At 37.8% G+C, this 25015-nt stretch overlaps 1 protein-coding gene and 1 long non-coding RNA gene across 3 annotated transcripts in view; one reads left to right on the top strand and one right to left on the bottom strand.

Annotated features, from left to right (window-relative positions):
- Nucleotides 1-269: 269 nt before the first annotated feature.
- LOC132514596 (uncharacterized) lies at nt 270-4797 on the top strand. Its single transcript, XR_009538870.1, has 3 exons — nt 270-1157; nt 2315-2409; nt 4706-4797. It is a non-coding gene; the product is annotated as an uncharacterized LOC132514596 (long non-coding RNA).
- The window catches only part of PALMD (palmdelphin), a 56059-nt gene continuing 34262 nt past the window's right edge, over nt 3219-25015 (bottom strand). For both annotated transcript variants that reach the window (XM_060139521.1, XM_060139522.1), the window contains exons 5-9: nt 10974-11088; nt 10804-10837; nt 10570-10683; nt 7809-8903; nt 3219-3571 (exon numbers count right to left, since the gene is read on the bottom strand). In XM_060139521.1, the coding sequence (XP_059995504.1) occupies nt 3528-3571; nt 7809-8903; nt 10570-10683; nt 10804-10837; nt 10974-11088 (1402 nt within the window). In that variant the 3' untranslated portion in view covers nt 3219-3527. The remainder of the gene's footprint in view (nt 3572-7808; nt 8904-10569; nt 10684-10803; nt 10838-10973; nt 11089-25015) is intronic.

The raw sequence follows: 25015 nt of genomic DNA, 5'->3' as shown, positions 1-25015 counted from the left end.
GGAATAAAGAGACAGACCTACTAGAGAATGGACTTGAGGATATGGGGAGGGGGAAGGGTAAGCTGTGACAAAGCGAGAGAGAGGCATGGACATATATACACTACCAAACGTAAGGTAGATAGCTAGTGGGATGCAGCCGCATAGCACAGGGAGATCAGCTCGGTGCTTTGTGACTGCCTGGAGTGTTGGGATAGGGAGGGTAAGAGGGATGGTGATGCAAATGGAAGAGATATGGGGACATATGTATATGTATAACTGATTCACTTTGTTATAAAGCAGAAACTAACACACCATTGTAAAGCAATTATACTCCAATAAAGATGTAAAAAAAACAATTCCATTCACAACCATCAAATAGAATAAAAGAGGAATAAATTTAAGGAGATGTAAGACTTGTACAATGAAAAATACAACGCATTATTGAAAGAAACTAAAGAAGATCTGATGAAATGGAAAGTCATCTCATGTTCAAAACATTTATGGATGTATGTCAAAGGTGCATAGGAACAAACTGAAAGAGCTTGCAGTGGCCAGAGCTGGAGCTATTTTAGCAACAAATTGTGTTGGATTATAACTCAAGTGTAGTGTAAACACCCATGAGTCTACACTGATTTAAATTAATGATTGAATAAATAAACAAATGCGGGAGAATAGACAAATCTCCTGTGCAGAAGAATTTGAAATAATTGATGTAAATACTCTATCCTCAAGGAGAGTGAGCCTAACTCCCTACTCCTTAAGTATGGGCTGTGCATAGTGAGTTCCTGCCAAAGCATACAGCAAAAAAGAATAATTTTACAGTGAAGTAATCTGACTAAACTATATCAGCCAGGTTATCAAGGTCAACATTAACAGTATGTACTTTCATGTTGAAAGTACGTACCCTTGATATGATGTGATGAAAATGGCAATTTACTCTTTTGTCTTCCTTTCCCAAACTTATGACCTCAGTCTAATCATGAAAGAAACATCAGACAATTTGCAATAGAGGGACATCTTACACAATACTTGGCCAGTAATTTTCAAAACTGTCAAGCTTGTCAAAAACGAGGAAAGTCTGAAAAGCAGTCACAGCCAAGTGGAGCCTGAGAGGACATGACAACTAAAAGTAATGTGGTTTTCTGTATGAGATCCTGGAACTGAAAAAAGGACATTAGGTAAAAACTAAGGAAATCTGAATAAACTATAAGACCTTAATTAATAATAATGTATCATTATTGGTTCATTAATTATAACAAATGTACCATACTAATGTAAGATGTTAATAATAGGGGAAACTGGGTGTGGAGTATATGGGAACTTTGTATTATGTTTTGGATTTTTCTCTTAATCTAAAACTGTTCTTTAATGTTGAGTATAGTTAGCTGTGGGTAGCATAACTCGGGAGTGTGTGTCTCCTCATTTGGGTGAGAAGGTGAGATCTTTTTTATTAAAGGATAGCTGCATCTTATTAGATGGAAACAGTTGTTTTTTAGTTGCTTGAATGGTCAACAGTATGTAGAAAGATAAACCCGGAAGCTGGGTAGAAAAACGAGTGGACAGTGCCAGTTTAATTCTTCATCTTTATCTTCATCATTTAATGCTTCATCTCCAAATCCACCCTTCTTTGCCCTGCTTTGTGATGTAAACATTTCTTCTTTGCCAGCTGAAGCAATGTTAGCCTTTGCCAGTAGAGGGTACTGGAGGGATGCTGCATGGCAATAGCAGCAAGAAGGCACCTCACTTCGGTTTTCCAGCTTTCTTTCCTTTTCCCTGAGCACAGGAGCCAGTGGATTGGTGTGTAGATGGTCCAGACTCACCTCAGCAGCCCTGACTGACCGGCTTCAGCTTTGCACTCAGACCCCATTCTGCCCACCTGGCAGCCAGTTCTGCAGCAGCGCCCGGTTTACCCCCAGGCAAAAGACCAGTTCCCACTTCCCACACCTTCTGGCCATGCTGGGCCACTTCTGCATACAAGCCCTGGTCCATGCCTCATGATCTGCCAGACAGATTCAGGCTTATGTTGCTTGAACCCAACTGGTGTTACACAGCCTCCCCTTGCAGACTACATCTTTCCCCTTCTGAACCACTTATTCATTCATTTGCTTATTGATCACTTACTAGGTGCCAGGCAGTGTTCTAATAAACTTTTGTGTACAAAAACCAAAACCCAAACCCAGTGATTTAATCACAAGGATGGCAGAGCTACAAAAGAATGTGCAGATTTGACAAGTCACTTATGCTGAAGTCAGAAGCATGAAAAGGAAGGAATGGGACCCTTGGACCTGGGATAGGGGTGTTTGTATTAAAGTGCTTCTGAAATTTGACCTTCCAGATTTCCTGGAACATTCCAGGCCAGCAGAGGAGCTCTTTCCTCCTAGAGAACAACTGCCCCTTGCAGACACCTCATCTGAGGCTGATGCTCTCCAGGTAATGCTTGCCCTCATCAGGATCTGCTTGTTTTACTTCTCATTGCCTCCACACTAGTAGCTAAGATAATTTCATCATGGTCTCACCAGGGCAATTCAGTGTTTTCCCAAGAGAAAACAGACCATTCACTGAAAGACTTGTCAGGACCTGGATAATTAGCACTGGCACGATCCAGGGGAAGATGTATTTGAGTGGATTTTGAGGGTGTTGGATGGAGGGCAGTATAACAAGGTAAGGCAGGAAATAATTGGTATGGGAGTATTCTCCTTCAAATCGTGATTTAATATCCTGGCAAGAATACTTAGGAATGAAATGTTGTACACTTTCTTATAATGTTTTAATATTAGGATTCTAACTTGTTTACAAGAATTGGTCAAACATTAGATCAGATTTGTGTTGAGAATTTGGGAAGTCCTCCATCCAACAGTCTTGGGTCATAATCAGTCATTGTACCCTGGAATTCACATTGAACTGAATGAAAGAAAAGATGATATTTCAAGAAAACTGAACATATTGGTTATCAACTGTAAAGTCATGTACGCTATCAAGATAATCCAAATCCAGTCCCCAAATATGAGGATAATTATTGCATGCACCTTTAAAATGTATGCGAAGAGTTTTAAGTCTCAATTGAATTGGTCCTTAGCAGGAGGATGTAGTTGTCTTAGAGCCTTGTTGACTTGGGATGGCATGTTTACTTGTCAGAGTTGAAGATGAATATTTCTGTGATGAGGTGCAGTGGCTTCCTATGATCTTTCAATCTTTGTGTCAGCAAAATTACAAGGTCAGTTAATAAAATATAGTCGGGCTATTTTAAATAACTTTATTCTTAAATTTAACAAGCTCTTATTAGAAATGCTTTGGTATCAATACAATAAAAATATGTTGGTTTCCCCCCACTGAATCATGTCAAGTAACTGGAAAAGTTAAGAGTTTGTTCTCCCCAGCTTTTTTGGTATTTGTTTCAAATAATGACTACTGCTTATTCACGTAGCTTAATATGGGTATAATTATAATTTTTTGTATCTCAGGAAAAAGAAACAAAATATCCGGAAGAGAAATTTGCAAATGTTTCTTAGTTTCTTCTTCAAAGGGTGTTTACATAGATGGTACACCTCTTAGATAACTTTTTTCCCCAGCTTTGCCATTCTCATCCTTAAGGCTGCAAAATAAAGAAAAAATAGAGAGAGAGTTATGGAAAAAAAAAGCTTTACTTTTCACTCTAAATGACCATTACATAGATTGCAGGAAAGTTTGAAACATACCTCAGATGATTTTATCCAACAATGTGAGCATTGTTTTAGTAGCATAAAAAGATAGTAGAAATAATAAGCTATGGTTAACTTAGGGAAGAAGCAGGTTCAGAACTAGAAGGAACCTATTTCTATAAAAATTAAAAGAGCAAACACAGCATAAATTGAGTAAATACAGGATTAGTGCACAGTATCACTATTAGCCATAGATAAACAGCTATGGGTCAATGACTGTTTTGTGCATACTTCTGAGCTATGTACTACTAAAGAGAAAAAAGGCATTGACATAAACCCTAATTCATGATGGTTGGGTTATCTTTTAACTCATCAAACTTGGTTATCCCAAAGGGCTTCATCCTTGGATATAGAATAGCAAGAACAAAATTTTTAATAATGAAACGATACGAACCAGTATTTAGGAGTTGAAGTCATGATAAAATGTCTTTGTCAAGATATGTTATATGTGCTTTCAAAGGGCAAATTTATCTTTTTGAGAATATTTCACTGCTAATGGTATATTGGATGTAGAAACCATTTTAAAACTGTAGATTTAAAATTCATAACATTTCTCTGATGTTCTGGTATCATGCCATTAATATTTAAGAACAGAGTATAGCTGTCTCAGTCACGTTCCAAAAGTTGAGAGATGCTTTCAAGGCACTGATCATTACAATCATGTGTAATATGGCCCAAGAACCAGCTATTTAACTGTTTGCAAAATTTTGTTTAATTAAAAAAAATCAAAAAGGGAAATCATGTTTTCTTATTTCACAGCCATATATTAGTTGTCTATCAACAAATGAAATGATCCTATTTCTAAGAAGCTCTTTTTCACAAATACGAGAAGGTTGGGGATCTAATATTGTAAGAAGGCCATGGTCATTTTTATTTTCACTCTACTTATATGAAATGTTTTCATTTAAATGAAGTCAAAGAGCTTTATTTCCCTTGGAATTTTAAGGGAAATGATTATTTCCAGTGGCAGGATCAAGAATATTCCCTTGAATTCAGGACCAGCTGAGAGAATTTCCTTTGCTCTGTAGCCAGGAGGATGGTGTCGATTGCTGGGAGATGTCGGACGGTGAAACTGAAGGACAGGACTGTGCTTCCACAGCAAGAAGGCAGAAGGCAGAAGGCAGAAGGCAAGTCTTTATAGGTTTTACTTTGGGATTTTTGGACCTCTATCTTGCCCATACCAAAAATGAAAACAGAGGAAACGTTCATCTTAAGGGAATTTTGAAGGTCTCTTTTAAGGCTGGGGCAAAATCCTCCTCCCTACAGCTCCTCCTCAACTTAGATTCAGTAAATCAGGCATAGCCAGTGTGCTGTGGATTTTCGGTGAAGTTCTTAAAGGACATCCTGGATGTTTGCATCCTCAGGAGTGGGGTAATCCAGTAACTCACTGTCCCGTTTCTTAAGGGGGAAAAAAGAATTCTAGATTGTTAGAATCTGCTCTTCCTTTCTTTAGGCCTACGGTGAGTAGATGGTGTGAGTTCCAAGTAGATGTGTGGGGACACAGCTTCTGGCAATGGGAAGGCCCCTTGGTGTAGCAGCTAAAAGATCTGAGTCATCAGCTCTCCTTTTTACTTCTCCTTTCTGTTCTTCTCTGTTCTATATCTCCTCTCCTCATAGCAATTCAGATGCACAGTTTTGGCTGGTATTAACTTGAGGGAAGAGAGCTTGCCTCCTTACTCTCGGTGTCCCTTGGCTTCTAATGGTTGCCACAGGTTGGCAATTTTGCCACCAATAGCTTTTGAATCCCCCGGAGCTGAGTTTCCCTACCTCTTCATCCTGAAATGCCACTGACATCTGAAAGAAGGGAGAACAGAGCTAAAAGGAGTACAAAAGTAGGTTGGTGAGGATTACCAAAGGGAGTCAACTGTCTGGCTGGTGGGGATAGTAGGGGAGTCCCAGTAAAAGCTTACAGGGGCCACTCGTTAGATGCATTTGGCATTGAGCCAGATATTTTGAACATGATCCTGTTATATTTATTGATACATAAATAAATAGACATAAATTTGCCTAAATTTTCTTGTTGTGTCTTATCCTTTTCAAAGTTTTGGCTTAAAAATTTGATCTTTAGGGTCTCCAGGCTCCACCTTTTTCCATCTTTCTTCCTCTTCATGTTCTTTTTCAAGTTAAAAATTGCTCTTAGGTCAGGCTTTGATAACAGCATTTACACTAAGAGAAAAGAGACTTACACTTATTAACTATTGTGCCTACTAGGAATATTTATATATAGTAGGGCACCTATACCATAAATAAAGGAATGGACTGAAATGGTGGATTTTCAAGTATCAATATGTATTTTTTTGGGGGGAGGCGTTTAGAGGGAGAAGCTCAACCTAGTTGGTGCTTGTGAAATTGAAATGCATAGGTGGCTATATATTCTATGAATATGGATGTACCCTGAAGGCATATGTCAATATGATATACTTATTTTAAAAAACCCATTAAAAATATCAGTTCTGTAATCCACATGGTGAATTGGAAAATGGGAATGTAAAATGATGTCATAACAGAAGGCAAGGAATTTGGAGCATTCTGTTTATAAGATGATTTGATTGATAGTACAACATTTGCATTGTTACTTTGTCTGCAAAAGGTCTTCCTGTTTTCATTATTTTAGTTCAGTGGCATGATTAGTGTTGTCTGGAAACATTAGTCACTTCCTGTCTTTTTCTCTGGGATATATGTGTTGACATGGGTAGGGGAGAAGGAATAAGGGTGTTCGGGAGGAGCTGGCTAACATCCAAGTTAAAAAATGGGAGGTTTTATAGTGTGTAATGTCACTGCTCTTGACCATAAACAGCATGCTCCTCTTTTCTAAGTCTTTGGTGTTGTTGTTTAAAAAATGAATTTAAGCTGCAAAGTTTGATCATTCTCATAACAGAAGGGGGCTTTTAGTTTTATCAGGTTTCCGTTGTGCGGACACACCATTCAACTCTGATTTAGGAAGATAATATAAGTGCGCACTTACCAAGAGCTTAGAAATTCTTCAGATAATTAAATTTACAATAGGTATGTTTAATTTAACTACTTAAAAAATGGAAGAGGTCCATTTTATCGTATTATTGGCAACCTAAGACTGGGTTTGTTGGTTGCAGAGGAAGAATCCTTCCTGAATGGTGCAGGTACTACCAACAGTTCTGTAGAATTATCAGGTTTTTTGATTGCTGGATTAGCTGGGACTCAATAGTTATTGCTTTTTAATGAAAATTCTTCTATTAGAACATTTAAAATTACTGTTCCTTTCACAGATCTAGTACGTATGTCTGGGTAATTTGATTTATGTCTTTAGCTATTATAATTCATTTTATCAGCTATTATAATTAATTTTATCATATTCTTATTTATTGTTTACAAATAAGTAGAATACAATATTCAAGTGATAATAAAGAATCTAAAATTGATGAGCTATTAGTTTTGTAGAAAAAATGTTATTTTCTATTCAATGCTAGAAAAGCTAGATAGCTCTAAAACTTTACAGAGAATGAGAATATGTGGAATGCAAATGTTTAGAAAATAAAAAAATAAAATTTCTAAGTTAGGGAAGATTATGTGACATTAAATGTTATAGATAATGTAGAATAAACTGATATTCTTTTTTAAAATGTAGAAAATTTAAGGAAATAAAGTTAATAAAATTATAAAAGTATAGAGAAACAAGATATAACAAAGTAATAAAATATCACATTGAAAATAAAATTTGTTTCTTGTTTTTTCGTGCAAAATTAAGGCAATTTGTTAACTTATGCAGGAAGTTTAAATCACAGAGAGACACAAAAAAAGAGCTGGCTTCGATTCTCATGGGAAAAGATCTAATATTGATCCAACATGATAGTAATTCAAATACATTTACACCCATATCATGCCAGAAGATGAATTTCAAGTTACTAAGGTCAATCAGTGCAGTACCCAAATAAGGCAACAAATTTTTGTTTCACTTTCTTTATCTTTTGAAGTGACTTAGTCACTTTGCTTATGATGATAACAGTTCATATCAGCATTAATAAAAAAATCTTAGCATGTATTAGCTTATGAAGTGGTCAAAAAAAAGCTGAAAGCACGAGGGTTTGGTAACAACACAAAGAGAAGATTTTCACAGGACTAGACAGCAGTGACAAACCTTGTCGTTTTTGTTACCTGTTAAGGAGGGATCCTCAGTCCCATCTCCTGCTATCTGAACGTCGAGTGGAGGATGGTGGACAGGGCTGCCTAAGCTTTCTTCTTGCTCTTTCAGGGATATGGAATTTTTGTGGGGAGATTTATGGTTTCTGTTTTCATGGGGATTAACTTCTGATCTCTTTCTTGGAAGTGGTGTTGGTTTGGCAGGCTGGAAAACCTGACTGTAGGGGGCTATGGGATGGTAGGATAGTTTCTCAGCTTCTCCTTCACCCGCCTCCTCCTCATCAATCACAACCAGCTCAGCATGGATGACCCCGTCATATCCCGTCAGAAGCTTCTTTTCTTCCTCATTGTCTTCTGCCTGCTGATAACCCATGAAAATCATTGTCACGGGTTCTTTCTCATCCATGTCAGAAGGCAGGGAATGAACAATATTATATCTAATGTCTTCCTCATCCTCCTGGCAAGTAGGTGAAGAGCCCTGGCGTTCTGACTTCCCAACTAGTGCTTCGCTGGGACTCAGTCCCGCCTTTGGAGAGGGAGCATACCTGTCCTGCATTACATTTGATTCTTCCCAAGGAGTCATCAGCCTCTTTTGCTGGGTGTGGGGTGTCTCCTCTGCTTGTTGAAGCATCGATCGGGGTTGAGGTATTGGCCGAACGGGACTGATGTGATTGAAGCTGTTGCCGCTCTCCTCTGAAAGTCCATTGTCCATGTTGCGTGTGGATCTATTCACATCATTACCCAGTCCGTTAGCTTTAATCTTTATCCTTTCTTGAAAGTTTGGTCCAGGAGTTACCTTCTCTCTCTGTGGCGTTGTAGGTCTGCAAAATGGATTGGCATATACAGGCTCATGATACTCTGTTGGGGATTTAGAATTTCTCTCTGAAGCTTGTCTTAAAAGTTCCTCTACTTCAACTGGTGCCAGGCCGTCGGTGCCGTTGTATGCTGCACTGTGATTAGAGCTTACTGCATATACTGACTTTTGCCCATCGTCATAAACTTTTATCCCTGTACCTTTAAAGTCATCTGATGGGAGAGGTATTGAAGACAGGACTGTACTTTCTCCGGTCTTCAAGTCTTTTTCAACTTTGATTTCCATGGCATACAAAGCTGTCGAGAGACAAATTTGATCCCTGATTTAGTTAACTTTTTCTCTTGTTAACTAGCTAGCTTTCACAGTGTTTATTTTTATATTAAGTATCCCCTTTGTGTTCTTTTATGAGATGTCTTTTTAAAATTTCTGATTTTATTCATTAATTATATAATGACTAATAGTTTAATGACATGGGTTTTTATGTAAGGATGTATGAAATTTTCCATTTTACTGAAAAAATGGAAAGGATTGAAGAAGAGAAGCTGATTGGAGAAAAGAAACTGATGGTTCCTAACGGTAAGGATTTTCATTGGGGAACCAAAAGATATCCCCTTTCTAATGAATGAATCCAACACAACAGATTTACATTCTTTACATTGCTCAGGGATCAGATCTTTTTTTTAGTGAGGAAGAATATATCGCTCTGTGCATTACTGTAGATAAAAGGCCAAGCACTGTATATTTTATTGTTACAGCCTTGCTGCACAGGCCAGTAGCCTGTTGAAATGAGAGAGGAGTGTTCTAAAATTTTCCCAACTAGGAGGTTGTTAAATGTAGAACTGGTATAGAAGAGGGAGGGAGTAGGCTAGAATCACATGCTTCTCATTTTGCCTTATGTTTCTTTTCATTTTCACTCCCATTTTTAAGAAGGGCTAAAAATAGAGCACTATCAGCTATACTAAAACAACTGAACTGGGGAGAACTGGTTGATTTTGGGGAAGTTGAAATCTGCTTCATGTCCCTGGCAAGATCCTGAGGGCTGTGATTTTAACTGGCAGAGTAAAGCTAATGGGATCCTGGGCAAAATCACAACGTTGTACTGCCTGCTTTACTGTGCGCTCCCGCCTTCCTCTGTGAATGCGTCTTGCATGTCATCTCTCCGCCGTAGCCCAGTGGTTCTTGGCCTTCCCTGGCTACCCAAATAAAACTGCAACACCTTCACCCACACTTGCCCTATCCCCCTTCTCTGTTTTCTTCTTCTCTTTAGCATTTTCACTTCCTAATATATTTTATTTGTTTACCTAATTTTTAATCTATTTTCTCCCTTAGAATGTCAGCTCTATGAGGGCAGAGATTTTTTGTTTTATTCATTACTGTATTCTTAGTGTGAGAACTGAGCTTGGCATAGGGTAGGGGGTTCACTGAATATTTGTTGAATGAATGAATGAATGACTACTTCCTGCAGATAGAGTGTAGCTTCTCTTTTCGCTCTAAAATTCAAAGGTTCCCTCTCTGCTCCAATACAAGCCTTCATTTTCCCTGGGGCTTTGAAGTATTAGTGTCATGCAAATCATTCCCACATGGGGGTAAATAATGCCAAGCCTTCTCAAGGGGAATATTTTCACTTCATTCATTTCATTTCATTTTATTCTAGTGTCTACTACATGGAATATGTTGGGAGAGATATTTTTGAGCAGGGAAGCTTTGCTTTAAGAGCTTCTTGTTTCCTTCAGGCTTTATCTTCCCTGTTCTTACCTAGTTTGCAGGGGAATGAAATGCGTGGAATAAATATTGTAACCCCATTATCCCTACTTTTGTAAGTGACTCACATACCTCATGGAACTTTGTAAAATGGACCATTGCTTAACCTGGAAGGATAGAATGTCACAGCAAGTTGCTAATATTTGATGTTGTAAAATCTGAACTTGAGAACCTACCATTGAAGACAGATTTTTCGTATACCTTTTCTATTTTGTTCATCATCTTCTATTCCTTCATTTCTTTCCTTCCTTAATCTGGAAGGTATGTAGGATTTTGGAAGGTCAGGGATATTAGCATAGATGTCTTCAATTGACTCTGTAAAATCAATATTAATTTAAAATATATTTAGAATATATTTACAATAAAGGGAAAAATTCAGTGGACTTGTCAAAAAATATCTCAGTTAGACATAGCATAGGCTGCTCAAAAACATACCTCCTGATGTTTCTTCCTTTTCCACCTTCACAGACTATAAGAAAAAAGAATTCTCCATGATTAATACAGTTAAAAAATAAATTCTATATATGGATATACTTTGAAGAATTATATACTATTTGTGGAATCACTTTGGGAGGGATTCAGTTTTTAAATTAGCTAATGCCTACCCGTATTATGTCTTCTGTTGTCCTCTCAACTGATTTTAGTTTCTTTAAAATTGCCTCTTCATTGGTTGAGATTTGCAGTTCAGCTTTTTCAAGATCTTGGATCTCTTTATCAAGTCTGAACAAAAAGATATACTTTATATTACTTAAGACAGTACAAATATAGAGCTCTCAAATATATATTCCCCATACACAAACTTTACTTGGAATATTAAAGGTAAGTATCCAGATACCTTCTAAGAACTTAGCATCACACCAAACATCACATTAAGTACATAGAAGATACCCAATACCTGAATTTGGCTCAACATTTTTCAATGAAAATTTTTTTGTTTTTTATTTTTGACAAAGGGGATTCTTAGGTAAAATATTTGACCCTTGGTCCCATTTTCTTCATTGCGACTACTAATGTTACTTCCACATGAAACAGAGATTTGTTTTACAAAGAGACTTAAGTTTAAAGTTGGACCAAAAGGAATGGTCCATCTGTCATTATCCTTCAGATTGTTAATTTTTCTTATACAAGTTTTCATATAAATTGTTTGGAGAAAACATTATAATTTTATTTTCTAGCCAAGCAACACTTTGTAACATTATAATTATTAAATTTGATTTAAAATCATAGATATTTAACACTTAAAAACCCTGCATATCCTAACATTGAGAATGACACTTCATTTTAATTTCACAGTTCTCTAAAAGTTGTACCATATTATAGAGAGTAGAGTGAAGAAGTGAGAAATGGACAAAATCTAGTACAGTGGCCTCAGCTGCTGCTGTTTATGGAGACTACGTTTCCTAGAAAAAAAAATGTTATCACATGGCCTGACAAAGTATAAGGGAACTCGTAGGGACAGAAACAGACATTTGAAATTAGATTGTTGCTTTCTGAGCTGGTATCTAGACTAGTTTAGAGCTACATGTCTGATTCAAGTTAATTCCAGGGTGTGGCATCGTGACCTCTATCCTGGATAAAAACACACAACCACTAGCATTCACAAAGTTAGTAAAGCTGGCCCTGGGCAGCCGTGAAACGCATGTAGTTTCTCAGCCAAATACTCCTAGCTCTCAAATAAGCTGCCTCAAAAGATGGCTGCTTCGATATAGCGCGCTAGTTCAGGAGATGACAGCTGTGGGTATTACTGTCAGCTAAGATAATTGTCAGTTATTTTGACTTCCTTCTTTAAGATGGTCATGCATCTGGCAGCTCAAAATTCCTGTGCCACTGTCACACCAATACAAGTCCAAGCAGATCATTCTCCTACTTATTGCTTTCGTTTCAAAATTCTGACTTTCCTCCTGCCTCTAGCTGTTGGTAGTTGGCTGTTTATAGCTGAGGAGGTTTTCTTGCATATCATAGAACTCCAAGTAAAATGCAGTACCTCTGGTTTCTTAGAAGTTACTGAGATGTGATGCCATTCTATTAAATTCCCTCCACATCCATGGAGCACATTTGCCCATCAGTAGAGTTGTGGGGATATATGTTGGTTGGTACAGTAGAAAGTTCTATACTGAAAGTGATATATCTGGATTATTCTGTTTCTGCTACTCACGACTTGTGAGAGCCACTTCTTTTAACTTGCCTGAAACTCAGTTTTGTAACATGTACAATGAGAATATAGTACCTGCCTCACTTTATACAGAAACATGGTGAAGCTAAGAAGCAGTGATGTATTTGAAAGCACATTACATATAATTGATATCAGATGTAAATGTTATTATGGTATAATTATCAAAGGTTTTCTGCAATACACCATGTCTATTCCATGTCCTGTTCTGCAGGGTCCTTTACCTGACAGCATGTTAGAGACAGTCTAATGAGGGGCTTTTGGGTAGAAAACAAGAAAGTTCAAGTCATTGCTGTATAAAGCTCTGGGACCTCAGGATCCAGCTGTGGAACCAGGTGGACCTGGGTTTGAATTCTGGTTCATCTGTCAAGTTCCTGGGTGACCCTAGACAAGTCACCAGACCTTGCTAAGTCTCATTGTCTTCATTCATTCATTCAAAATGTTTGTTTAGCATCTACTTTATACCAGGCACTATCCTATTTGCTGGGTTATAACAGTGAACAAAACAGAGCTCCTGTCCTCAAGGAGTTTACATTCTAGTGGACAACACATTAACACAGGGGCCGGCAAATAGTAAATACTTCAGGCTTTGCAGGCCACGTTTGGTTTCTGTTGCATATTCATCTTTCGTATTTTCCATTTTATAACTTTTTAATAATATAAAAACAATTTCTAGCTCATGGTTATATAAAAAGTAGGCCAGGGCTAGATTTGCCAACTCCTGTAAATGTTGTGTGTGTATGACCCAGGATCAAATCTAGCCCTGGACTTTATATATATATACATATACGTATATATACATATACACATCTCATATATATACTTATAAACACACATATATGCAAATATATATACATAATAAACAAATATGTGTATATGCACACACATATACATTTATTTATGAAGAAAAATGTTTCCATGAAAAAAGTAGCATAAGGACTATAAACAGAAGAATAAGGGAGACGGAGAGTGCCTGGGGAGGGGGCTCTATTTTACAGAGTGTGGTGATGGGGAGTTTTCTGACAAAGTGTCATTTGAGTAGAGATTGAAGGAAGTGAAGGAGGGACACACAAGGGTGTCGTGGGAGTGTGCTTCATAGAGAGGGAAGAGTAATTTGAAAACTTGAAATGAGAGGCAAGGGAATAAGGAGCTGAGTGGTGAGAAATAAAGTCAGAGAGGGGGTAGCCGCCACATCATGGGGGGCCTTCGGCATGGTAAGGCCTTTGCGGAGCCTTTGGGAATTCTGAGCAGATGAGAAACATGCCAAGACATGAAATTTAAACAATTACATTGGCTGCGGTGTTGAAAATAGACTGGAGGGGGGCAAACATGGAGGTCTCAGTTGTTGAAATAATTCAGACGAAGATGGCTTAATCCAGGGTCCTTGCTGGTAGAAGAGTGAGAAGTGATTGGATGCTGGAAATATTTCAAAGGAAGAGCTGCCGGGCTATGTCGATAGATTACATATGAGAAGTGAGAGAAAGAGAGATGTCAAAGGTGATTCCAATGTTTGTAATCTGAATAATTGAAAAAATGTGAATGCAATTGACAAAACTAACCTGGAAAGGAGAAGGAAGGAGCTTGGTGGGGAAGTGTTAAATGTGAGACAGTCAAATGGTGATATGGAAAGGACAGATATAAAAGTTGGGAGCTCAGTGAAGTCTGGGTTTGAAGATATAAAGTTGGGAGTTGGTATTTATAGCCATAGGAGTGGATAAGATTTCCTAGAAAGTTAGGGATTCCAAGGACTGAATCCTGGGGCAATTAAGCATTTAGAGGTCTGGGCAATGCTATCTACTTCGTAGGGTTTAATAAGGAATAAAATAAAAGAAATAGCGAGCACTTGGCAAATGCTAGTTTCCTCCTGTCTCTGCCCTTTTCTATTCCTGGGGCACAGAGATAGAGCTCTTGATCTGCCTGGGCAATTACATCTCAGGGAAGTATGAAATGCGCTGGTATTGGTAGTTGTTTTCCTCTGTAGAGAGGCCCATGCATAACGAAATGTCATGTAGTTCTCATGAATATCTTTAGACTAATATTGTAAGAATATGAGGTTGAAAGCCTGCTAACCTCGTCAGAGTATCTGCTAATGAATGTTTTTGAAGGTTTTCAAGTCCTCAGTGAAAGCTGAATTAATATGAGGTTGTCGTCGAATGACACATCATGATATGTTTGTGAAAACAAAATAGAAACAAACACGCACCCCTTTCTCTTCTTTATAACAATTACAACCAACTCTCCATTAAATAGGTTAATAAGGAAGTATCTTGGTGCTAATTACTTAGAATTGCAAAATTCTGCCAGGAGATGCTTACTGATATAGAGCATTTCTTAAAATTCTCACTTCAATATGCTATTTGTATATGTTGATTTGATGCTTCTGTATATTATTTGTGGATAACATAAATATTATTAAGAGAAAAACTTTAGATGTTTTTTGTTCTGACAAAGCTTTCTAAAAGATTAGAATGTCAGTGGAAGTAATGGGAGACCTAGGAAATAGTAATTGAAGATAAGGAACCGGCCTCTCTCTAGCCTACCCTCTCAAAAGACCAGAACTCAGAGGGGCAGGCACTGTGGTAGCTCAGCTGTAGAAGAAGAGTCCTCACAACCTCTACACCAGATGATGTAACAAGTTTTTGAGGAATGAGGATTCTTAAGGAACATAAAACAAAAATTACAACTGGTAGGCAGGTGCTATCTTTGTATAGTTAGTACAGTGGGTCTCAACTGATAACAATCTCCTCTCTGAGGTCATTCGGCAATGTCTGGACACATTTTTGGTTGTCAAAGCTTGAGAAGTGATACTGGCATCTAGTGGGTAGAGGCTGGGGATGCTGCTAAACATCCTAAATGCACGGCACAGTCCCCCACAACAAACACTTATCTGGTTCAAACTGTCAATAGTGCTGAAGTGGAGAAACGCTGGGCACCTAATACAGTGCCTGGTGTAGTATAGGTGCTTGATACATGCTTTACAAGAGATTTTGAAATATCTACCTCTGGTATATTTTTACTTTTTCCTCATTATTTCTCTCTTCCATTTAGCTGTAATATAGAATCCAAACTTATTATTTTTTGAATAGAATTTGATCATCCTATTTTTATTTAAAATTATCATTTGGGTTCACTTGATTTTCAAATTGCTCTCTCTCTATATATAAATATATATTTATTTCCTGGCTCAGTGACCATTCATAATTGAGAGTATACTTAACCCTGATTTGAAGCTCCAACAATGCAGGGAATTCCCTGGCAGTCCAGTGGTTAAGACTCCGTGCTCTCACTGCTGAGGGCCCAGGTTCAATACCTGATTGGGGAACTAAGATCCCACAAGCCATGTGGTGCAGCCCAAAAGAAAACAAAACCAAACAAAATGCAGGGCTTAAATTAGGGCCTCATATCCAATCCTTTTCTAAAGGTTTCGGGTGGAGGGAAAATTTAGCAAGTATAAGTGAAGAATTGGGGAAATATATATCTATATATCTGTATGTGTGTATAGGTACATTCGTGTATACACATATATGTATATATGTATGTCTGTATTTTTGTGTGTGCATATATAAAATTTTAGTTTTACATATAAAAGTATAAATTTATGTGTATATACATGCATATGTAAAACTAATTTTTTTTTACTTGGAAAGCTTCGGGTAGGTCGCTGGGGGATAACTCTCTAACTTTCATCTACTTATCTCTCAGCTGATGGGTTAGAATTTCCATAAGTGCTACCACCCCCATCTCTAGAAGGTATTACCTTCCCGAATGGGAATTAAGCTCCTAGAAATGCTGATTCAGTTTGGTGAGAAACAGGCAGCAGAGAAAGAGAAATATCCTTCCTGGTGCCTCCTGGGCTCTTAGGCGGGGTCTGATGGATGAGTTAGTACCTCTCTCAGTTTCTGAGAGACGGTGAGCAGGCATCATGTGCCAATTTAGATAAGCAAAGTACATGAAAAAGGATTTGTAATGCTATCCATTATTGGAATCTTTCTTCTCCTTGCTTATTTGCTGGAGAAAAAGAGGGTTATTTTCAAGAGCTCCCTAGGTGAAAGCAGGTAGCTTTCATTTCATGCACTGTTCTAGCAATAATTTTCCTTAATCATCATGAGATAATATCCCCAATCCCCATCATGAGATAATATCCCCAATCCAATTCCAACATGCAAGTTACTGTCTTAGAAAAAGGACAGCACATTAACGCTGCATGCGCCAAGAAAGGGTTATTTCAGAAGGCAATTTTTCTGCTGCTAAGGGTCCATTTATCTCTTTCAGTTTTTGGTGGTGTTAACAAGGATTAACAACCTGACGGGGTTTGCTATTAGGCGCCAAACAAATGAGAAATCAGGAGAAAAAAATTCAAAAGTTTATGCCCTACCTTACAGTACTTCACTTGTTAGCGATTATAACAACATTTAATATGTACTGCGTATTTACACCGTACCAGGCACTGGCCTAATTAGTCCTCACAACACCCCCCAGGAGTACTGTTATTAGTTCCTTTCAACAGGTGAGCAAACTGGGCACCTAGAAAGACAGCTGGTCCAGAGGCTTACAGGTAGCCTGTGACAGGATGGAATTTGAAATCAAGTCTCCGCCAAGAGAGCCTGAGCTCTGAACTCCCTGCTGATTAGCCACAATGGGAACAAAACTTTAAAAAATGGATTCTTATGAACTTACAAACAACATTCATTTGCTCAACAGTACAAAAGGATTTTTTTTTTACTTTCTGTGATAATAAAGTGAAGATTGAAATGCTAGCTGGGGTCTACCACAATGTAACAGTGCTGACTCATTACCTGTAAAGCTAATATTTCTCTCCTGGTCTTCATTGGAGTGATTTTGTTGTGCAGAGAACTTCTCTGCTTAGTGGTCTAGTCAGTACGACCAGGATTAAAGTCCAGGCTTTGTCATTTTTCTCTTTGGCTGCTTGAGTCTGGTTTTTGGTAGGAGTTCTTAGAACAGTCTTTTTCAAAGAGTCTGAGGTTTTCCAACCTAGTGCTACTTTATAGAGAGATTTTCTTTGCTTGGACACAAGATTATTTTTCAAAATAATGGAAGCTTTAGGTCTTAAATATAAAGCTGGTTATACAATTTGATTACAACTCCACAATTTGAATGTAACCACCAATGCTATGTTTGAAATTAAATTTATGACTGGCTTTAGCTATATACTTTGAAAGGACTGATGAATTAATACTTATGTCTTGGTAACTCAGGCTCTCTTATTAAAGGTCAGGACTACACAGAGAGGGCGCCAAATGGCCACTTCTCTGGGATGGCCTGAGTCAGCAGTTCTTAGACCCAGGCTGTGCCACTATTGATGTACCTCTGAGACCAGTTGATGGACATGCTAGGACCACCTCTCCAAGCCCACCTCAGGCTAGACGAAGAAGGACCCAGTTTCTTTTTTGGGACTTACAGCCTCTCAGATATGTTTGCCTCCAACAGGGTGTTGAATTCAACATGGAGTTGTAAGCAGTTGTAATCCCTGACTCTTCCCTTGGGCCAGAGATTCTTTCTTTTCTTCCCCACTGAATCTTGGGAGAACAGGAGGTGACTGGTGGTTTACCTATGTTTCGTGAGGGTTTTTTTTTGGTGGGGGAGGTCCACTTTTTTCCCCCAGCTCTACCCATGGAAACAGAAAGTAAGCTCATATCAAAGCTAACTCACTTGGCCTAATTATTGACCCCCTCCAAGCTTCAGTTTTCTCATTTAAGGAATAATATTCACAAAGGGTTGTTTTGAGGAGGTAAATGAGATAATGTTTGTAAGTCTCTAGCACAGGGCTTGACATAGAGGAATTCCTAAATAATGATTAGTTACTCCTTTCTCTTCCTCAGTTTTCTAGGGAGAGGAGGGCCCTCTCTGACAACTCCAGTGAAAGAGAAAACCTACCGGGTCCATTTTTGGATTTGATCTTCAACCTTGAAAGCAATGATTTTAGAGCAAGCATGGTGCTAATATAGCGTCAGAAACACACCTGTCACCTAGAGGGGTGGAATGGGGAGGATGGGAGCGAGACTCAGGAGGGAGGAGATGTGGGGATATGTGTGTATGCATCACTGATTCACTTTGTTATACAGCAGAAACTGGCACACCATTGTGGAGCAATTATGCTCCAATAAAGAGGTTGAAAAGAAAAGATAATAAACATGTATAACACCCCCCCAAAAATAAAATAAAATAAAATGTGCTCCACTCCAAGAAAAAAAAAAAGAAACACACCTGTCCTTGAAAATACCGTTCTAGACAGAACAGAAAAAGCAGTGCTCCAGCATTATGAGAATTTTCATAACCTTTATGGGGATAGTGTCTATTTAATAAATGCAATTTAATAAACAATGTCTATTTAATTAAAGAAAGAATATGCTAGTTTGCTTTGACAACCCACTGATTTCTCCCCAAATCCATTTCTCCTGTTCTTTTTAGTAATAGAACTCCCTGAGTTTTATGTGTCTCCCTGCTGCCCTCCTACAGACTACGTTTCCCAGTCTTATTTGCATTGAAATGATGTCATGTGACTAAATTCTGGCCAATAGCGTATTAGCAAGCGTGACCTCTGCAATTTTCAGGTCATATCCTTAAACTAGAGCTGTTTGCCCTCCATTTATCTTCCCCTTCCTAAGCTGAAATGCAGATGTGGTGATGGTCAGCTGCCTTTAACCTTACAACCAAGGGCATCCCTTAGGGGGTAGCAAAGCTATAACACAGAAAGAAACAGGGTCTCTTGATCATCTCATGTAATGTTGCCGCTCCCCTCCCTTGAATTTCTCCCAGCTAGGATTGTTATGTGTAGGAGGAAAATGAACCTTTCTAATCCTGTTTAAGCCACTGTTCTTCTGGAGGCTTTTAAAGCAAAAAAACCAGTATGTTAATTATTGTATAACCTTCTGGAGGATGAGTCTTGGTGTGACAAATTTTATGAAATTTTTTCATAATTTTTTTTGTTGATTTGCAGAATTAATCATTAGTATCTTGCATTTCAGGCAGTTCACCAGTAGCAATAGAATAATAAATCAGTCTTTGCTCCAAGTGGTTAAAGAATTTACATGTTTCTAAATGATATATCAAATCTGACATGGTTTGTGTTGACATAAGCTAGTTAATATTGAATGGCTAAAGTTTGCAATGAAAAAAGGGAGTCATTTTATTTTTTAATCATAACTCATCTAAAAAATTTGCTCTGAAATTGCAATGGATACTATTGAATACACATAGTTGATGACTTTAATCAGGTATTCTTGACTGTTGTGTGTTGATCACATGTAATGGGCAGATACATTATTACTAATGGGTCAGAGGTTATAGATATTTTATCTTTACAGATAATGTGGCCAATGGGAATGTCAAACTATATTTTCCAAATAAAATTGGGAGTATGTAATCAGGTAGAAAGTAGGCTGTTTTGTTTTATTTTTAAAGTTGGGGTCCAATCACTTTCATCAAACATTTAACAAACTTTTATTAAGCACCTACTACATGTCAGGCACATTTTTTCACCAAACTGAAATAAAAGTATATCAAAAAAGATGAAGAATGCTCCTATGCGTGGACATAGGACAAGAATTGCCTTTCAATCGGCCCTTGCCGAAGAGCATGTATAATAAGAAAGCTCTAACCCACAAGTGCAAATAATCACATGCCACGGGTAAGCCTGCCAGAGAATTAAAGGGCATTTGGCATACAGCAAACACTGTTTGCCCCGAGTCAGATCTACTGCCTCTAACCCTGAGCACTGAAGAACAGGACAAGCAATACAGCACAGTAGCTTCAAGATAACTAGAAGCAGAGAGCTGGCCCAACAGTGACATTGAAACAAGTGTCAGTTTGCTCTGATAATTGGGAACAGAGCAGATGTTTAGAAAAGCTGAATAATTTATAGTTACATGTGAGCAGATTTTACAGGGGTGAATCTCATCTCCTAATATAACTGTAAATATTAACAATTATCTTTTGGGCAGACAATACTATCACGATTTGAAACTGCCTGGTAGGCATTCAAGAGAGTGATTTAGTAGAAAACCAAACCCTCTCATTCAGAATAATATTTTGTAAATTAAGGTATGCATTTGCCATGAAAAACAAGAATCCAAACTGGTTTTCAGAGAATAAGCTATTTTTATGTGCGAGTTACAAATGTGATTTTCAAATGAACACAAATAAAAGTACACCCAGGAGGTTGGTGTGATATGGCAAATTGGTTAGTTATGGGCTTCTCAGATGTTCTGCCAGTGACCTTCAAGTAATGTCGTAGCCAGGTCATGGCAAGTTAACTGCAGATATGCTTATCCATGATTTTGGAAAGCTTTTTTTTCTTAAAAAAAAAAATAAGCTGTAGGGGAAAACTAATTTTAGTGAATATACTACTTGTAACCATATTATGAAATGACAAAACCTGTTCAGTGATGTATACAGCCAGTGACTCTCTCCATTCAGAAATAATTACTGGCTTAGGGTCTTGTAACCCCTAACATTTATCTCTGACACTATTATAGAGCAGCCACTATATTTTCTACTTTCTATCCACTTCATTATGACTTTGCGCCTAGTGTTAATTGTTCATATTTGATGCCAAGAACAGAACTCTTATTATTTGAACACCAAAAATGTAAATTCCAACCTCAGTATAACACAGAATAACCAACAAAGACCAGTTAGCCTGGGGTGGTCTAAATGAACTAAGTGACATTTGTTTTATGTCAGACAAAAGTTGCATTGCAAGGGGGTGGTGTGGAAGTTTTCTGAGCTATAAATTTAGTGTCTGGGGACTCTCCTGGGGAATGGGGAAGCCTAGGCCCTATGGCAGCACAGACCCTTTCTCTAACACAATGAGTCTCTGCTTTTGAACATGACCGCCACCTGGAAGATGGATCACTGAAACGAACTCTCCTCCCACTTTCTGGATTGTTCAATTGTTCCTTTTTTCCTTCTCTACTCATGCCAATACAGCCAAAGATCTATGACATCCCTGTTAACTGCCTTAAACTTGTGTTTCAAGTTACCGAATATTGTATTGAATGAGATATTTAATGTAAAAGTACATTGAAAAGTTAAAGGATGTAAAGAGAGGTAAACAAATAAAAATTTGCTTTGAGGAGTTTATGATTCTTAAATCTCCTCTAAAAGAACAAAGACTTATATGTGGCAGGTTCTTAATAAATGTTCATTGAAATGAATCAAGAATAAGCAGGGTGAAGCATGATGGAAAGGGTCTGGAATCAGAAAGATCTGTGTGTGACTTACAGGTCAGTTGTTACAAGGTTCATAGCTTTCTGTGCTTTAGCGTCTGTATGTGTAAAACAAGGCTAATTAGACTTCCTTCAGAGAACTGTCATTCTCAAAATAATGCTTAGTACATAATATGTACTCTGTAAAGGATAGCTGTTGTTACTGAATTACAGTCGGGTGAGGAGAGAGGGCTCTCAGAGGTTATTCTAATCTACCTTTCAGCTTACCATTGTGGTGGGGGAGTGTTTATTCTAGGTAACCATTTAATCCTTATTTCTACTAACATATAAACGAGATTGGCAGGTATGAGCAAGAGAGAATGCTGGAAGGCAGGAATAAGGAAATAAAAGAGCATATGAAGAAGGGGGAAAGTGAGAAAGTAAAATGATGAGGTGGTGAAACATGCTATCAACAATTGCCTCAAAAACCAGGGGCACGATAGCCATGTAACTTTGCCCTTGACTCAAGATAGTTGGGTGTTTATTCTTTATTTTTTAAAAAATTTCAAGATATTCCTTTGTAGTTTACTAACATTCAAATCAATGTCTGATCTTCATCTGGTCTCCTTAAATATGTGGTATTTTCAAGTCCATTCATCCATCCATCATTCATTCATTTATTAAGCTATGTAGTCATAGATATTCCTACTATGTGCTAGGAATTGTATCTTTTTGTGGGGGGAGATAAAATTTCCCCCTTTCCTTATGCTGGAAATTTGGTTAACTTAGCTCTTTTTGTTAAATTAAAAAAGCTCCTGAATTAAAAATAATCAGAATATCTGGGAAATTAAAAATAACCGCAGATGAACTCTTACAAATCTGGTAAACCAGTTAGTCAAATACTGGCAGTGAAAAACATGCTTGGAATGATTTTGACTCAGATAATTGCCTCAGAATAATTTCTTGTGTGTTTCTAGGCAACAGCAAATTTAAGAAGAAACAAATGGTGGGGTTTTTTTCTCCCTTTTTGCCTTTTCCCCCTTTATCTTCTCTTATGTTGTCACAGAAGAGCAGCTTGTCTATCTCCGTGCAATGTGATGTTAGATGTGGCTGGTTGGGTCAGAGCAGGAAGACAGAAATATTTAGCCTGTGATATTTTCCATGCAGCATGTGCCACTGTGTTTGATGAGACATTATTTTCACTAAGATACAATTGGTTTGTACAGGTAGATAAGAACATTAGGTAGTGGTTAAACTTGGATAGAAATAATAATGAGCTAAACTTTGATAAGCCATAACCAGCGACAAAGTCATTTAACCTTTATATTTCTATAGCAGTACTTTGGGTTCCTTTTTGAAATTGAATCTTGCCTGCTATCTTTTGAGTTAACTGAGTAGTTTATTGCTCTACGTGCTGTTGAGCAGAGTGCATTTTCTAGTTGTCCATCTCCACCTGTGGAGGGATTTCCCTTAAGTGATGTGAGTCAGCTATAGCTGCTATAACAGCCCACTATCTAGCTTTTCTCATGACATTCAATCACATAGAAATCCAAGCTTCACATGCACCTTCCCCTGAGTATGATACGTGGAAGGCAGTTTCTGCCTATTTGGAGACGAATGAAAGTGCATTAAAGAAAGGCAGATGGTCCGAAGGGTATTTTGGAATATTAAATGTTACTAGGGAACATTTAATCAGAAGTAGATAATCCTTCTCAAAGGGAATGCAGTATATTTGCATCATTCTCCTTGGCAGTTAACCTTTTGCATTTTAAGCTTATGACATTTCTTTCAGGCACTCTGTGTACTCCAATTGAAGTCAGAGGTCTTTGGACACAGTACAAAAAGTAGCAAGTATGTGGAAGGGAGCTTGATGCAAGGCAGTTTGGCAGAGGGAGTCATGGAGAACTCCAGGGTAGCTAGATAGCAAAGAGGAACCTAGCAAGTGAATGACATAGCTCCCTTGGACACTTCTTAGGGTGCTTGGGGTGTCTTTTGAGGGTAGGTATTGGATGGAGGAAAGCAGCAGAAGTGACAGAACAGGATTTCTAATTCAGCCTATAAATCTGTGCGCATGGATATTTGGATTGAGAAGTCAGTGCTGGATTTGCACCTGTGCCTACAATCAGGAAGTAAAGGGTTCAGTGGTCACACTAAGAGCAGGGCTCATTTGGGAGGCAAATTGAAACTCTAATTTGAGCAAAGTGATTCAGAAGATGTTCAATAGAGTTTTCCCCCTGGGAATGTTTTCTCCTAAGGTATTAATCAGGGCACAAGTCAAAGTGCTCACTAACGTTCCAGAGCTAACGTGTGACTCAGAAACATGAACTATGGAAACCCACTTAGTTTCTGAAATGTTGCCTCTCTTTGAAAGGAAAAAAGAGAGGATAAATATGAAGACATACTTTACTTAAAGGTTATGTGTGAGTCAGGGAAACTCTGAGTGCTTTTAATATGATAAAGAGTCACATGAATGTCTCTATAAAATGATGCATATAAAAGTGAAATGATAGCATGGATTGGAAATTAAAAATGCTGTAGAGCATAGCTTTTGTAGGATTTAACTTTTGTAAAATTTTGCTATGGATCCAAGACACAATTTATTTTTATGATTAGGACTTTTAATTCTATTTTAAATTCTGGCTCTTAATTTTTTAGCTGTATGACATGGGGCAAATTAACCTCTATAAATGTCAGTTTTCTCACCTGTTAAATGTTATCTCCCTCATAAGATGGTTGTGAGAATTCACGAAATAATATATATGAAGTGCTTAGTACAGTGCCTGGTCTACAACAAATGCTCTGTAAAAATTAGCTGATATTATTAACATTTTAGTCTTCAAACCATAAAGAAAATCCATCAATTATTTTCCATATGGAGAGAATCTTAGTTGGGGGATAACCTAAGATTACTCAGAGAAAAAGATTCTTTGTACTAGCATAAAGAAATGAGAGTTCTTAGCCAAAAGATGAAAATCTCCAGATAAAGCTCTAGGCAGTGTCCTTCTTTTAATTATTTTTGATTCCTTATAAGAAATAGTATCTAATGTTTTCTGAACACCTACCATGTGTCAGGCACTCATGAAGTTGTTTCACTCATCCCAGTCCCATGATGGTCCACTATTACAGACAAGGAAATTGAGGCCCAAAGAGATGAAAGACCATGGCTAGGCTTATGAATTATGGTCGGCAGAACAGGGATTTGAATGACAAAGACCATGCTCTTTCAGTTCATCTCATGAAACCGTGGAAGTAAAAGGAATGCAAACTTCATGGGCAGTCTGGCCTTGCTACAGACTCTGAGGTAATAGCA

The sequence above is a fragment of the Lagenorhynchus albirostris genome, chromosome 2 (assembly GCF_949774975.1).
Source record: "Lagenorhynchus albirostris chromosome 2, mLagAlb1.1, whole genome shotgun sequence".
Classification (NCBI taxonomy): Eukaryota; Metazoa; Chordata; class Mammalia; order Artiodactyla; family Delphinidae; genus Lagenorhynchus; species Lagenorhynchus albirostris.
This window is presented reverse-complemented; position numbering and strand designations above follow the sequence as displayed.